The 15,478-nt window shown below is 42.2% G+C and overlaps 1 protein-coding gene across 9 annotated transcripts in view; it reads left to right on the forward strand.

Annotated features, from left to right (window-relative positions):
• Positions 1-7,076, forward strand: part of ppm1bb (protein phosphatase, Mg2+/Mn2+ dependent, 1Bb) — a 33,415-nt gene extending 26,339 nt beyond the window's left edge. For 2 of the 9 annotated variants that reach the window (XM_056429319.1, XM_056429320.1), the window contains exons 5-7: positions 621-678; positions 2,579-5,572; positions 5,756-7,076. In XM_056429319.1, coding sequence (XP_056285294.1) covers positions 621-678; positions 2,579-2,905 — 385 coding nt within the window. In that variant the 3' untranslated portion in view covers positions 2,906-5,572; positions 5,756-7,076. Of the gene's footprint in view, positions 1-620; positions 688-2,578 lie in introns of those variants that run through there. The other 7 variants (XM_056429322.1, XM_056429321.1, XM_056429323.1 and 4 more) reach the window with 7 other exon arrangements.
• The last annotated feature ends 8,402 nt before the right edge of the window (positions 7,077-15,478 follow it).

A 15,478-nucleotide genomic window follows, 5' to 3' on the forward strand; every position in this document is an offset into this window, starting at 1 on the left:
ACTTGAAGACTTCTTCACGCCAACAACAACAAAAAAGGAAGTTGGTTCATGAATGACCATACTATACACAATATTACTATTATTATAGGGCCCGATCACTGACTTGGTGTCAGAATGGAGGACCTACAGATTATCATACAACGTCCAACATCGATGTTCGTGGAAATCACCAGCACCCCCCCCCCCTCCCCCCCACGCGCGCGCTCACCTTTTTCACCCCTGACCCGTTTTCATGCCTGATTATAGCAGTCTGGTCAGGTGGTCAGACCCAACGGGCATTTTGAAGTATTTTGTATAGGTTTCTTAAAATGATTGCGCAAGAAAATAATCGGCAGTGTACTTAATAATGAAAATAGCCAAGCATGTCCGTGCATGAGCACTTACAAACGTACAAACATGCAAATAACACTCCTCAAAACACTTAGGCGCACTCTTTCAAAAAGAGATTATGTATCCTCTTTATGCATAAATAGCGGATACTCCAGTATCGACTCAGTTCTTTCTTAGTACCATTAGAATGTTAATCAATATACATTTGCTAAGAATGAACAGCGACTGTTTGTATTGTCGGCAGTTGTTCTCCTTAAGCAACGAGCTGTGTGCTTTTTGTGTGTTTACAGACGGAGTGTGATCGAGGCGGTCTACAACAAGCTGAACCCCCACAGAGAAGAGGAAGGGGTGAGTTGATCTCTCTCTAAACCCTTCACCTCTCCAAGCTTTCACCCCCCTGCCCCCTCCCCAACATGTAGAAACATACCAGCCCCGACGTGTGTGAGAGAATGTGTGTTTGTGTGCGTGTGAGAGAATGTGAGCGTTAAGTTTGAAAGAGCGGGGAGGATAGACGAGGCAGAACGACCTTGGCAAACTCGGGGAAACGTATATGAATGTGTATTGAAAACATTTAAGCGGTGGGGTCAGTTTCAAATTCATATTTATCGTTGAAATAGTCCACAGTAGGCTGTACGACCTCCACAAACCTCTTGAACCCCTCACCTATGAATGCATGCAAAACCTATGGATGATTAAAATAACCGTGTACCCTGTACATGTTTTAAGACATTAAAAAATTCAAGCTTGGAACGATAAATGTGCGTGTAGTTTTTTCCCCCCACAAAAAATATTAAATAAGTAAGTAAGATGAATGCAGAACCCATGACTTTGCAAATATTGCACATTTTCAACTGCTCAACTACCGGCAGACATTAGATGCCTCTTGCGTCTCAGTGGCTGTAGACTGGAGGCTTTCCGTTTCCGTAGCACGCTTAAGTTACGTACTTGTTCGTACACGCCTTGAACACAGAGAATGTGAAAACTGTTTTCTTGTGTAAACCGATGCTCAAACCTCACGCTGCGTAGTCAAATGCCCAAGGGGAGTAACAACAAAGAAAAAACGTGTTTGAGATCAGTGGGACTTTACAGATAGTGAATTGTCTTGTATACAGTGCTGATAAGGAGTGGCAAGCTGACGGGTGCAAAGGATGTACAATATGTCCAAATAGTGAGGTAAAAAAAGTTCTATCATCACATTTTTGACCGACCATTATTTCACAGAAACTCAATATGTTACTCAATAAGGTGACAAATCAACCAATATAATTCTACTTAATTTTAGGGTTTTTTTATAGGAAAATCATTTGCACATGACCCCAACACAAGCATCAATAACACGCCATGATTAATCAGCGTTTTGTAGTCGAGCTTGAGTTAGAATAAGATAGATGCTGGTGCTCCAAAATATGTAACTAAACAGAGTTACTCACAAATTTGAGTTGAAAGTAAAAATATCCCAGACACATTTTCCGTTTTACATGAAAACCAACAGGGTCATTGCTGTCCTGGCCATTTGGTTTTTATTATCTTTTCAGTGAAACTTCTGTATTTTAAAATGCATAAAGCACAATCGTTTTATATTATAAAGACAAAATCTGCTTCAGCTGTTAATCTGGGATGCATGACATCGCTACCCGTTTACCCTCGCATCAAATTCCAGGTTGTGAATCTGGGCTCAAAAAAGCTCATTATATATAATTCATATGCTGTCTAAGGAGGAAACTTCACATCCATCATCTTAAAGAAATAACTGCCAGGACCGTAGGAACTTATGAACTGTTTTCCTTATTTTAACGAAGAGATCTGTGTCAGGTTTTAAACAGCCTGGAAGGGTGGTGTGTGTGTGTGTGTGTGTGTATATGTATGCGGGATCGTCAGTGTGTTTGTCATACAAATGTCGAGTCTTAAATTGCAGCACCCCCCCCACCCCACTCTCTCTCTCTCTCTCTCTCTCTCTCTCTCTCTCTTACACCATCTAGCGAATCTCACAAAGGGTTGTTGGTCACAGGGTCAGAGGTGGCGTTTGCATGGGTTTGTCCGACGGGTGCAAGAATCCCCTTGACATCGTCACGCTAGTGTGAAGTAGATATTTGTGTGACAATGATGCGAGTATTGTGCTGCTGCTTGTTAGTGTGTGTGCGCGTTTGTGTGCGCGTTTGTGTGTGTGTGTGTGTGTGTGTGTGTGTGCGCGCGTGTGTGTGGCCATGGAGCGTGCCTGCAGAGTCTGACCCCTGGCGTGTCACCTCAGGCCTGTGCGGGGGGAGAGGAGGAGAGTGAGGAGGGAGGTGGCAGCACGGCGGCTCATCTGCTGGAGGCTCTGCGGCTGTTCCGCCTGCACCACCGGGGGCAGTACCACTCGGTGCTGGAGGAATCCCTGGCCGCCTACACACTGCGGGGGGAGAGCACTGTGGAGGGAGCAGGGGAGGGCAGGAGGACCTCGGACGACGACGACGACGAAGGTGGCGGCCAGCGGCAGCCCGCTTCCCCTCCCTCGCCCCCACCCTCACCTGCCACTGCAGAGCCGGAGGCCGGCCGAGAGGCGCCCGCCCCCGAGTCCAATCCCTCCTCTGACTGAGCACCCCGTCCGCTTCCCTTACCCAACCCTCGAGCTCGAGTCAGATGTGCTTCGACCTCTCCTCCTCTTTCCTTCCATCACAGAACTTGAACGGACACATGGGCCTCTTCCGGCTCGATCATGGTCTGCATCTACAGCTGCCAATTTCATTCATGAATATTTTAGTCATGCAATGGAAATAAAAATGGCCCTTCTGTCTCTTCAAGTTCTGTCGCCGAGCCACATATTTACCTTTTAATCTAAATAAGGACGCTTTCTTTCCCCTGTCCTCTTGACGACCTCGGCTTGGATTTCCAAACTTGCCAGCCACTTTTACCACCTGACCACAAAGACTGATGTTTACAATATAACATAATCATTAGCAAATTATTATTATTATTACATGCAAAAGTGGCTGGTGAAGCAAACATTAACCTTGCACTCGATGGCCTAGATTTCCCAGTATTGGCTTCTGGCTGATTTCCCACCTGAACTCCCTCCTACACCCCCCAGCTCCCCTCCGCCTCACCCCCTCCCACTCCTGCTTCCAGTGGACAAACTGACAAAGAAAAGGAGACCCTCTGAACTGAAGCTGTGTTCAACTCACTGTACTGTCTCCAGGCCTACTCAATCTACAAACTCAGAACACACTCTTTTGCGTGAGTGTGTGTGTGTGTGTGTGTGTGTGTGCGTGCGTGCGTCTGTCTGTGTGTCTGCATGGGTTTGGAGAAAGAGACCAATCACTAACCACAGGGGGTTTAGAGGGTGTATACGTTGAGCGTCATTTCATTTGAATCCTTCCCTCACCACATTATGCCTATTTGTGCATCACCACATTTTAGTAAGTTGCCTCCGCCGCCCAGAAGGAGGTAAACATGTGTTCCTAGTTGTTGTTATTCAGGTGGATACAAATGTGAACAGTATACTAGTACCAGGTGAGAAAAGGGGCCATACAAGTCATGTTTAAATTGAAATAAGACTAAAGGTAAGGCTTTGATGCTGATCTCACAGCAGAAAACAAAAGTTTTTGGATGGATAAAAACTTAAGAGAAACCTTCGCTAGGAGGGAAAATGAGGGCCAGTCAGTCATAATGTTTCCAAAATCAAAGGGTTTTAAAACACACCTCGCCTTGATCTACATTGTGTGGCTTCACCGGTGGTAGCTGTGACCTGCTGTCAGAAAATCACAGCTGCAGTTGTCATAGAGACGCGTCCATAGGCTCAGGGAAGTGGCTGTGCTCTCCTCGTTAACGCAGGTCAGACGCTTAAACAACCAGTTTGTCTTTATTCATGAAGTCCTTTCTCTAAATAACTCAAAACATTCAACAATTCAGGTGCAGCATACGTTAAATGTATTAAATTTAATTTACAATGAAAGTCTACAAGCTTTTGATTTTTTATTATATAAAATGCATGTTAGCATGACGTCGCTACGGCTTTCTGAGCTGAAGGAATGTCACAATTGGGAACACAACATTGTGGTTAATCTCAAAGCACATTATTCTGACGTAGTACATTTTACACTATAGATAACATCACTATATGGCATTTGTTTTGGCACCACCCTCGGGCTAACCCTCGTCTTTATCCAACGCGCAGGTGACGTCCCTGAAGTCAAACTGCTGACATGGCTGTAAATGTCATAGCATTGAGTTCTACTGTAGTTATTCAACATCCAACATTTACACCCAGACAACAATGTGTTCTGTGAGCTGTTTGTGTGTCAGTCATCAGTCCGCAGCATCACTGAAGTATTAATCAACCAGGTCTCCGTAATGTTCCCACCGCCGCTCACGTTGACAGCCGCTACTACTAAACCCGGCCGGTGCACACGGTATGTTTCACTCCTCATAGGTTATGACGTTTGTTCAAAAATACACAATCTGAAACGCTTGCCTCAGATGGGAAGTTTGGTTTCCTAACAAACTGAACGAGCAGTCTTCATTGTTCTTCTTTGAAACAGAGGGAATGTAATTACAAGTCAGTATAAAGCACAGTACCCAATGACCCTGGAAATGCGTGCACTGCACTTATCTTTTCAATATCTAAGGCACTTAACTTTCGGAAGGGAGGTTATGCTAAACCCTGCGTGTGTGTGTATGTATGTACGTATGAGTTGTATTTGTAAGAGGTTACGTGGGCCAAAATCAGTCCCACACAGTTAAAATGACAAATGAACAAAATAAAGATGATTTGAGGTATAATGCAATCATTTGTGTCAAGTGTATGAGTATCTCTCTCCTGCAGTCTGACTGTACAGCTGTGTTTTCTTGTCTTTTGGTCCTGTCAAATGTGTCAAACATTGCAAATGTATAGAATAGGGTTGTGATGATGGATACAAAGATTAATTCACAAAAAACCATGAACATCCCAGACAGACTCCCAGATGAAGTGGTGGCCTTTGATACAGGAACATTCCCTAGAGGCTCTAGTATATGTGATGTGTTGTATCAATGTCTGTGTTGGCTGTGAAGTTTTCAGCTCATGCAGAAAACAAGTCCACCTTACTTGCCCGTCAGCTCTTAGCTCTCGCTGCGTCTCGTGGCAGCAAGATAAATGTCTGCCGCTGCGTTGCATGAGCTGGCGGCAAGAATTGGAGGGGAGAGCCGCCGAGACTATAGGGACTCTATTCTCTCCATTTCTCCCCTGTTTTTCAGTCTGACAGTTGGCCTCCTGAGTCTCCGCAAGGTGAGTCTTCAGAGGTCTGGGTTCTGGTTGTGTTGATGTGTAGGCTGGGCAGGGGGATGTTACTGTCTTTCGCCATTATCCATTCAATTTGAGTAAAAAGGGGGCAGAGAGGTTCAAGTTTACAACCAAAAAAAAAAACTAACGCACACGCGCCTCTTTCCGTCTTTCTTTTTACTCACCCAGAGTGCCGGTGAGCTGGAAGACCCCTGGTAGCCGTGGCAACGACCTCCGTCTCCTCCTGGTGATTGGTGCATCTACCCAGAAGAGGAGTGTCTCTCCATCGCGCCATGTCTTTCTCCACTAAAAGAGGACATGTGGTGTGTGTGTGTGTGTGTTTGAGTGCGTGAGTGTGCGTATGTTGGTTGTGTGTGTGTGTGTTTGCAGCAGTGGGACAAAGACGACAACAACTACACACACACGCATACTGCTTTAACCCTGGAGGAAAACAAAAATCACTTTTCAGAAATGTCAAGATTTTATGAACTGAAGCTTTGTGACGGTAGAGATGATATTTACCATTGAGGTGTTTTAGTTGTTTGTTTCCTTTTCTTGAATGTTGACATTGAACACCTGACTTCACAATGACATAAGGACCTATAGTGTGCGTATATTTTTGTGTGTGTGAGTGCTTTGAGGAGGGCCAAGAGAAGACAGACGGTGGATAAAGACTTTGTTTGTAATTCTTCTTCTCTTGGACTTTTTTTTTTCTCTGTGCTCCTAGGTCTGATATTTGCCTAACACCTTTGCTTCTCCCTTCTAAAAAGACACACACACACACACACACACTCTCTAACACACACAGACAGACCATAAAAAAATAAACACCCTCCCCCGCCCCACTTCCGCCAGTGCACGTATGTGATGTGCCACCTTCGCAGGGCCCGGCATGAGGACTCTGGTTCTACATGTACAGCTTCGTGGTTTTCTAGTCAATCTGGATGGACAGCCATTGGTTGCGACTGACTGAACATGATGGACCTCTGCACTCTGATTGGCTCCTGCCGTGTGAGAAGTGGAAATTATTTGAAATTTTTTGTTGTTGTTGTGGCTACTATTAGAATGATGACGATGATAATCATAATGGGGGGGGGGGGGTGAATGTGAGGTTATCTGGTTCACTGAAGAGCCACGTGCAAGTGGGACTCATGGGGGGGGGGGGGGGGGTGTTGTATCACTGGTTGGACTTCCTGAAGGAGGAAGGTTAGGGCAGGAGGGTGGTGGGTCAAACGAGCGTCACCACCTCCCTCTCCACCATCATGGTTGGAAGTACACTTGAGGGCAGACTGTCCCGACAGGAAATACATTTAATTTTAATTAAAACATTTTTTAAAATGTTGTCCATGAGGTTACGAGCTGCTCGCGATGTAGAGTGAGTGAACTCCCTGTTTTAACCCAGTTCCTGGTTCTCAGACTGCATTGGTAATGTTTGTATTGCTGTTGTTTGATTGCACTCACATTTGATTACAGAAAGCGTCTATATATGAAATAAAATACCTGCCAAGGATCCAGTGGTGGCTGCCTATTTTAATCTGAGACATGTCATTTCTGGATGTTTGTGTGGCCTCTTTTTTCCTCTTTCTGAGGCATGTATCACGAAGCAAGACCAATCAGATCACGGGAAAGTTCTTGCAGCATCCCGACATGGACACATGTGGCCTTTTAGATTTACAATTTTATAGGTCAGTACAATCACTGTATTGTTCCATTTCCATGTCTGGGTTTAAAACAAACGCTGAACAAAAGAATAGCTGCAAGCTTTATACACTCCTGACAGTGTGAATAGACTTATTTACATTCTTCTTCCATCAATCCATCTCTGAATATCATGAGGCCACTTTGATGATGATTAATAAAAGTACACACACCGCTTTCTCTTTTTATCTTTTCATAATAGAATCCGTACATACAAAAAGGGACAAACGCAAAGGATCCGGGTTTCGATGTCCCCTCAGATACATCCTGAGACACATTCAGGGATTCTTATCCTGTTAAAAGTTCCATATCATATATTTCATTCACAATTATCAGCCGCCCATCTCGTGGTGGTTTTATCGTCTCTTCGTAATCGCCTTCTTACAAACTGCAAGCAAGATTTCTCTATTCTACACAATGCCACCGCTTTCTTTTATTAGAAAGAAATCCACACTTAATTGATACACAAATAATCATAAATGCGACTTTTCTTTCAGATAGAGGCCTTATCAGGCAATAACTTGAGTCTCTGCTTTGCCAGCAGAAAGTCTTTAACATTGTATATTCATAATAGTTCATCATGGAATTAAAAAGGAACACAACTAAACTACTAGGATGTCAACGTACTGTTATTTCTCATTATCTCCAGTCTTTTGATCTTGTTCTATTGTGTCCTCACCGTATTCTAGTCAATTAGCAACTTCAGTTCTCTCATGAACACAATGTGGAGAAGTAGAAGTAGCAAGAAAACGCAAAGAGAGCTTTCTTAGCCTGTTTTGTCACAATGTTGCTCCTCCATGACGGATAGTTCTCTTTTTTTATGGGAAATTATGATGGAGTGAGAGCAATAGTTGAGAGTAGTCTAGGGATCTGGCTCTATTGCTGCCCTTGACCTTTGACCTCCATAGAGGTCTGAATGTACACAGGTCTTTTCTGTAGGTAAGTAGGCAGTAAGGGTCGTAGGTGCTTCATTAATTCTCGGGAGAATTGTAGCAGCAGACATGCTGTACTGTACATACTCCGTGTGCATAATGTGCAACGTGAAGAAAACTGAATTCAGTCTGCCAGTACATAATGGAAATGAATGCAGACCTGAACTGGCGCCCACATCCCATGATCAGTAAATCCAAACAAATATTTGAAGTAAATTGAAATAGTAATTGAGTCAGATTTTCTGGTTATAAATATGTGTCTGATAATAGATGAGGGATTATTAAAGTTATGACAATTCATCACTTCATTTCACACAAAAACTAAATGTGGATCTCATGTTGCTAAAGGAACAAACACCAGATCATCAAAGTCATTGGCATTCATCCTCTGGGGAACATGAATGTGTTTAAAATGTCATGTAATCCATGAGTGTCTTTACCTCCATTGATGAATTTATGAACACTAAAATCTATTCTATCTGCATATTTTTGGTAGACGGACACACTTTGTGCTAGTTTAGGATCTCTCCTATGAATGTGATAGTAATCCAATTCTGCAATGCTGACTATTGGAAGACGACCTTCTAAACAACAAAGTGACCCGTTTGTTTACTTGAATGTTTTTGTGGTTTCACTTGCATCAAAACATTCTGCTCCTCTTCTTCACAGCATAATTATCAAATAAATACAGAATGCCTTGAAACGAAAGACATGTATATGTGTGTACATGCTGCACACACACACACACACACAACCCCTGTCTAATCTGTCACTCTGTCATAATTTGATCATAATCCCTTATGATAATCACATCGCATTTTAAAGGTGTTCTCAATTTGGAGAGGGATTATAGGATTGCAGAGCATGTGTGATAGAGTGTGAATGAGCGATCCAAATATATTACTGTGTGCGTGTGTGTGTGTGTGTGTGTGTGTGTGTTTAAGGGGGTAAAACGGGTGAATTTAATTTGATGATGTGCTCCGGCTCACTTATTCACCCACTGAATCCACTTTAAGCCTGATATTACACAACAATAGACACTGACCTGTTAAAATGTGTTTGTGCTCCCCTCCTCTAGTCATCTTTAATCTCTTTCACTTTAATATGTTGTGTACGGCTCAGTGACATAAAACAAAACAAGATGAATCCAAGATCTACCGCCTCTTTGCTTTGTGTTGAATAGTCACATTTTGCTCCACCACTTTGTCCAGAATGAAACATCTCAACAACTATTTGACGGACTGCCGTGTAGTTCGCTGCACACACAGACGTGCTTGATAACGCTGGTGATCTTGTGGCCTCAGACCAAAGTTCTCACTTATCTCTCGTCTCTCAAATATATAAATATATACTTGATTAAAGAACACAAATTTGATCAGCAAAATTTATAATCTATAAAATGAATTGTTTTTTCTTGACTTTTTTGGTGTCATATTTGACCAAGTGATTGTGTATGTTGCATGAGAAATCAAAATAAGTAACTATGTGACTGAGAAATAAGTGTAGTAAAGTAAAAAGTCCAACAATTACCTCTGTCATGTTGTGCAGCAGCAGTATTATTAAGATTTAATTAGAAATACACATAAGTACGAGTAAGTATTTAAATAAGAGTACGTATTGACATTACACCACTACCATCAACTTGCTGAATTGGCACACATCTTCTTTTTTTACAGACGTGTATGATCCGTAAAGGATGAATCTTGATGGCTTTTCCCGAGCACCAGCATGAGATTGACATTTGTGGTTTTGCATAAAATATCTCAACAGCTAAGGCACGGATTGCCGCGACATTTGGTTCCTACATCTGTTGTGCCCAGAGGATGAATGCTGCGGACTTAATTGAATCCCTTAGTTTATTAATCTGGTGTCATCATTAGGTCAAAATTTCAATTTGTCAGATATTTATGACCGAATACCTGCCAAACCAATGACATCACCATCAGCCTCTGCTCTGTTTGTTATTTAGTGTTAATGTGTGAATGTTTGCCTGCTGACATTCTACCTGCGCGTAAAGCGTTGCTGGCGTGGCCGTCGACTCTTGTTTACCGTCATAAACGCATCGTGTATTTTCAGACTTGCCTTTTTCTTATTTCCCACTTTCAGCAGCTTGTGTGAAAAGCTCAGAGCTTCTCATTCTACGACCTGTGACCTGGAGCAGTTGTTTCAGAAACTCCATTTACAGGCCACACACACACACATGGCAACGCGGAATAATACATGTGTATGTATTGCGGCGGTTCCAGCATTGTGTTTATTCCATCCTCCGCTGATATGTTCAGGACCAGTGGTTGTTTGTGCACTCTCCATCTCAAGGTCGGCTGACCTATTAGACCCAGACATGCTCAAAAACAACCGATAGAAAAACCAACAGCTTTGTTAGCAGGTAGGAAAACACTGGCGGTGTTTCTCTTTCACCTTTTTTCACCCCAGCTCCCATGCTCTCACTCCAGTTCTTCTTATTCTCCTTCCGCCCACTCCTTCTCGTTTAACAGCGAAAGGATTTTCCGCCTGTGGCCTTGACCTCGGGGCGGGAGAAATATCGACGACGTGATTATGCTCCGGCGTCACGTTTTGCATCTGAATTTGATTTGAAGGCTCTAAACGAGAGCTCAAAGTAGTGCATTATTCACACACGGTGAAATATAGTGAAATATAATATGCTGATGGCCCTCTGTTTGTGTTGTCTCAGCATATGATTTAGTGAAGTGGAGTAATTTAGCAGATGAGCATGTGGCCATTGTTAGAGGGATAATCTGGTTTTTGCTGCTCAGATAGGTTAACATGCAGCAGATTAGACCAGATTACCCCCAACCACACCAGACAGGACAGAGCTGGCCCTGCCTCCCCTTTCCACTGCCGACGAAGCCGTCCCTCCCCTCTATGCTTCCTCTTTTCACTCATAAGGACCCCAACTTCACTCCATTTCATCCTCTTGGCTTTTTATTCCTTCATCCTTGTCTCACTTTATTTTTTGTTGTATCTGTTTATTTCGGCATTTCTTATTTCTATCTACAATTATTTCTACCCATATTAATAATTTCTTCTGAAAAACACGTACACATCCGGGTTTCTGAGTCCAAAAATTGCGAACAGAAAAATCATTATGATGACTCCCTTGATCAAGTCATGTGTATTTTACCATTAAATTCATTACAATTATCAAACGTGTATCAAACACAGACCATTTATTTTAAAAGGAGGGAAGGAAAATAATGCACACAGGTACTATTTATAGAATATATTTAATTTGGTTCAACCTGCCAGTATGTCTAATTATGGGATTGAGAATGATAACATATGTTATATAAATGAGTAAATTCGGTTTTTCAACAACCTACACAGAACACACTTTCATAACTTCACCAAAAAATGACAAACCGATTAAATCCAATATAGGATATGGATTTCTACATATACCATGTACACATAACGACAAAACTACCAAAGTGTTATGCAGAAGCACTGAAGCAAAAAAATAATGCATAAGTTTTAAAACACATTAAATTACAAAACTATGTAGATTTTTTTTTTTATACACGAGAAATCTAGATTACATTTTATGAAAAATCTAAAATATATATAATATAAGTATGAACTCCTAATATGCCACGATGAGCTCCCTTACGGATGATATCATTTAAGGTAATATTTCTGATTATTGAAGTTGTTACAGTGAAGGGACAGTACTGTACATATATAGTCGTCTTGTTGAAAATGTGCATAAACAATATATTTGTAGATTAATTCAGTAATTGCTACTTGGATGGTGTCTTATAAACCTAAAAGAGGATGTCTCTTGTTCAGGAATAAAAACAAATGAACTCAGCGATTGATATGAACCACTGCATAGAATAAACTGAGGTCATAAGGTCATGTGTCTATCTGGATCCCTCAATAAACCTCCTGAAGTAGATTTATATATTTTATTTATTTTACAGATTTATTTCAGATACCCCCGGTGGGTTCCTGAATTCGGACTATTTTTCTTTATTTGCGTATCTTCAACTTGTGTGTGTGTGTGTGTGTGTGTGTGTGTGCGTTCATCTGCATGAGCGCGTGTCGCTGCCGTGGCGGACCGACAGTCAGACCTTTGCTGAGGCGCCAGCTGTTTGTATTTTTGGCAGTTGAGGTTTGTTTTTCAGGCAGCTGCTGTCTTTGTGTCATCAAGCTATTAATTAAAATGATGTGGTGAGATGACACCAACAAAACACAGGATAATGATGTAATCGCTGCTTCACATCTGGCCCAGCTGTCCTGTAGTCTAGAAAGCATTCCAGCACAGGAATTATTAGTCAAATTATCTGATTGTTTTGTTAGTTCATCTACCAGTATCGGGTGTTTGTGCATTAATGTCGCCGCTCATCTGTCATGTGTGGACGATTGTTTGTGAACAGCTGCGTGTGTCGCAAACCTGGTTATGTGTTTACATGTGTGTATTCATGTTTCTGAAAAAAAGAGTCAGCTGTTTCACTCAGCTGGACTAACGGTTCACTAATAAAAATAGCAGGATTAACCTTTGAAGTGTTGCGTTACAAACCAATTAGGCTGCAGGATTAGTCACTCAGGTACAGTTACTGAAGTACCTGTCCTCCTTTCTGAGACAGTCAAATGGTTAGCACACACACACACACACACACACACACACGAACAAGCAGTGGCACAATATTCACGCACACACAATGTAACTCAAAGCCATATCCATTTGTCCACAGTTGTAGCTGCTTTCCATTGAGCAATATTCTAAAATCTTAATATTTGAGAGGCCAATTTTCTTTTAATTATTATTTTAGGTATCATTCAACATTTTGGGAAATGTGCTTATTTGCTTTCCTGCTGACAGTTAGACACAAGAGTGGTGTCGACCTTCTCACCTGTGTTCTTGATATGAAGCTCCAGCCAGGAGACAGTTAGCTTAGCTTAGCATAAAGACGAAGCAGGAGGGAACAGCTAGCATGTTGGATAAAACAAACGGTCTATTTCAAGTTAATAAGTGAACTTTAGAGGCACTTGTAGACATATTTGTATTTGAGCCAGGCTAGCTGTTTCCCCCTGTTTCCAGTCATTATGCTAAGCTAAGCTAACTGACGCCTGGCTGTAGCTTCATATTTAAACAGTCGTATCCTCTAACGGTAATCCAATCCGCAGCTTGGACACAAATAAGTGCATTTGCTAAAATGTTGAATTATTCTTTGAAATTACATATTCATCATCATATTTGTTGATTACTTTCCTTGCAGCCAACTAATTGACTAGCCCACTATCCGATGCACTGCACAAGCCGACTCTCTTAGCATCTATAAAAACCACTGTCCTCCCACTCTTCCCACATCTCAAATCTCATCCTTCACAGTCCGCCACATTTTACCGCCCTTATTCTTGTTTTTTGGGGTACCATTGTGCTCCAAACTCTCCCGGATCCCTGTAGGAGCACAAAAGCACAACAAAGACTCAGGAAGTGATTAGTGGCTTGACGAGGAGGAGGCTTTGCAGGGAGTTAGGGGGGCTGCGCGGCCTCTTCCATGAGAGGAGGTGAGGGGGTTAAAGTTCCAGGGCTTAAGAGGTCAGTGTTAAGTTGTGGAGGTCAGTGAAGAGGTTAATTAGGAGCAGGGCTTTTGTTCACGGGGTATAAGGAGACGCAGGAGGCGATTCACTTCGGATCCTCGCCGTGTTCCTCCCGCCACCCTGGAAGTGTCATTTACCCGTTTTTAGCCAGCTCTGCTTTCCCTCCTCCTCTCCGCTAATTGTCCTGTCGCTGAAAGGAGATGTAGCTGAATTAACTTAATTGTCACCATTAAGACACACTCGCCCCCTCAACACCACAACACACACGCACACACGCACACACACCTACACTTCGAGTTTGTTTCCATGTGTGCTTCCTGCTTCAATGAGGAGAATGTCTTTCCAACTTGAAGGAGCCCTGCATGACTGTTGTGTGTGTGTTTGTGTTTAAACCCATGCAGAGAAACATGCTGCAATCCTCTGAGGACTCAAGTATCTCAAGTTGAGCCACTCAATGTGAATGTGGGAATGGAAGAGACGCTTAACTGACACTGAAACATATTTCTTGGCTGCGTCGTTCGTCCTTGTCGATCACCATTTATCAACTTTGCTTGTGAGTATAGCTGTCGGCTTGTTTACTCTTGGTCTGAGGTTTGTTTTGTTCAGCACATTGCTGAGGAGGAGCGAGTTTGTGTGTGAGTATGTGTGTGTCTCTGCCTGTGTGTGTGTGTACGTATGTGAGTGTCTATGTGTTTCTGTCAGTGTGTGTGTGTGTGTGTGTGTGTGAAGCGATGTATTAGTTTGCATGCATATCAGTGGAAGTTGTAGGGTAAATCATGTTTTATTAACAATTCTCTAATTATTTCCCCAATTTTTCCGGGTACCTGCTCTTTTTGTTTGATGAGAAGTAAACACCTGTAAATAACGCCTTGAAGGGTTTATTGTTTTGAGTTGTTTGACTGTTTAGCATTTTCCTTATTGATTTTGATGTATGTATGACTTTTATATTGTATTGTTTGAATAAATATAGACGTTTTATACTACTTCCGCTTAACAGATAAATCGGACTTTTATTTTGAAAGGTTAAAAGGAAGCGCACTTTTTTTTAGGTTAAAATGCGAACTTTATGGTATAGATTACGGACAGATGCGCATTTTATAACAAGTTTAATAGTTGATTTGACCCGTATGGGACTAACTCTGTTACGGTGGTGATGAGGTGGTGATAGTGGCCGAGTTTTAATTCATGTATTGTCACCTAAAAGAAGAAAATAAAGGAGAGTCACCAGCAGTAAGTCTTCACGCCAATTCATATGATCCGTTACAACGCTTATTGCTGTCAGAATACGCAGGCGAAACAACATATATAACAAAATAATAAATAAGACTAGAGGACGCTTTTTACAATTCATAACAGCATTGTAGAAAAGAGAGATAACAAACGGCAAAGATACGTTCATCAGAGACGTATTTGTAATTATAATACGTCAAATACAAACGTAATCTGGAGAGAAATACGTTTCATTCTAACGTAATTTGGAGAGAAATACGTTTGAGTCAAACGTAACTGCAAATTGCATTTTAGGTCTGGGGGAACGTAATTTTTGTGATACAGGGTTGGATTGACAGTGCTGCCATGACAACCCTGCCAACTCCAAGGTATCCAATGAGGAGTCAGATCCAGGGTCCCTCCCCGACTCCCAGGTGAGCAAAAGAGTCAGACTTCAGCAGCTTTCTGTCAGACGGTTTCCGAGACGCACTTTGTCCCTGGTCTCACT

Source organism: Pseudoliparis swirei, chromosome 13 (assembly GCF_029220125.1).
Source record: "Pseudoliparis swirei isolate HS2019 ecotype Mariana Trench chromosome 13, NWPU_hadal_v1, whole genome shotgun sequence".
NCBI lineage: Eukaryota > Metazoa > Chordata > Actinopteri > Perciformes > Liparidae > Pseudoliparis > Pseudoliparis swirei.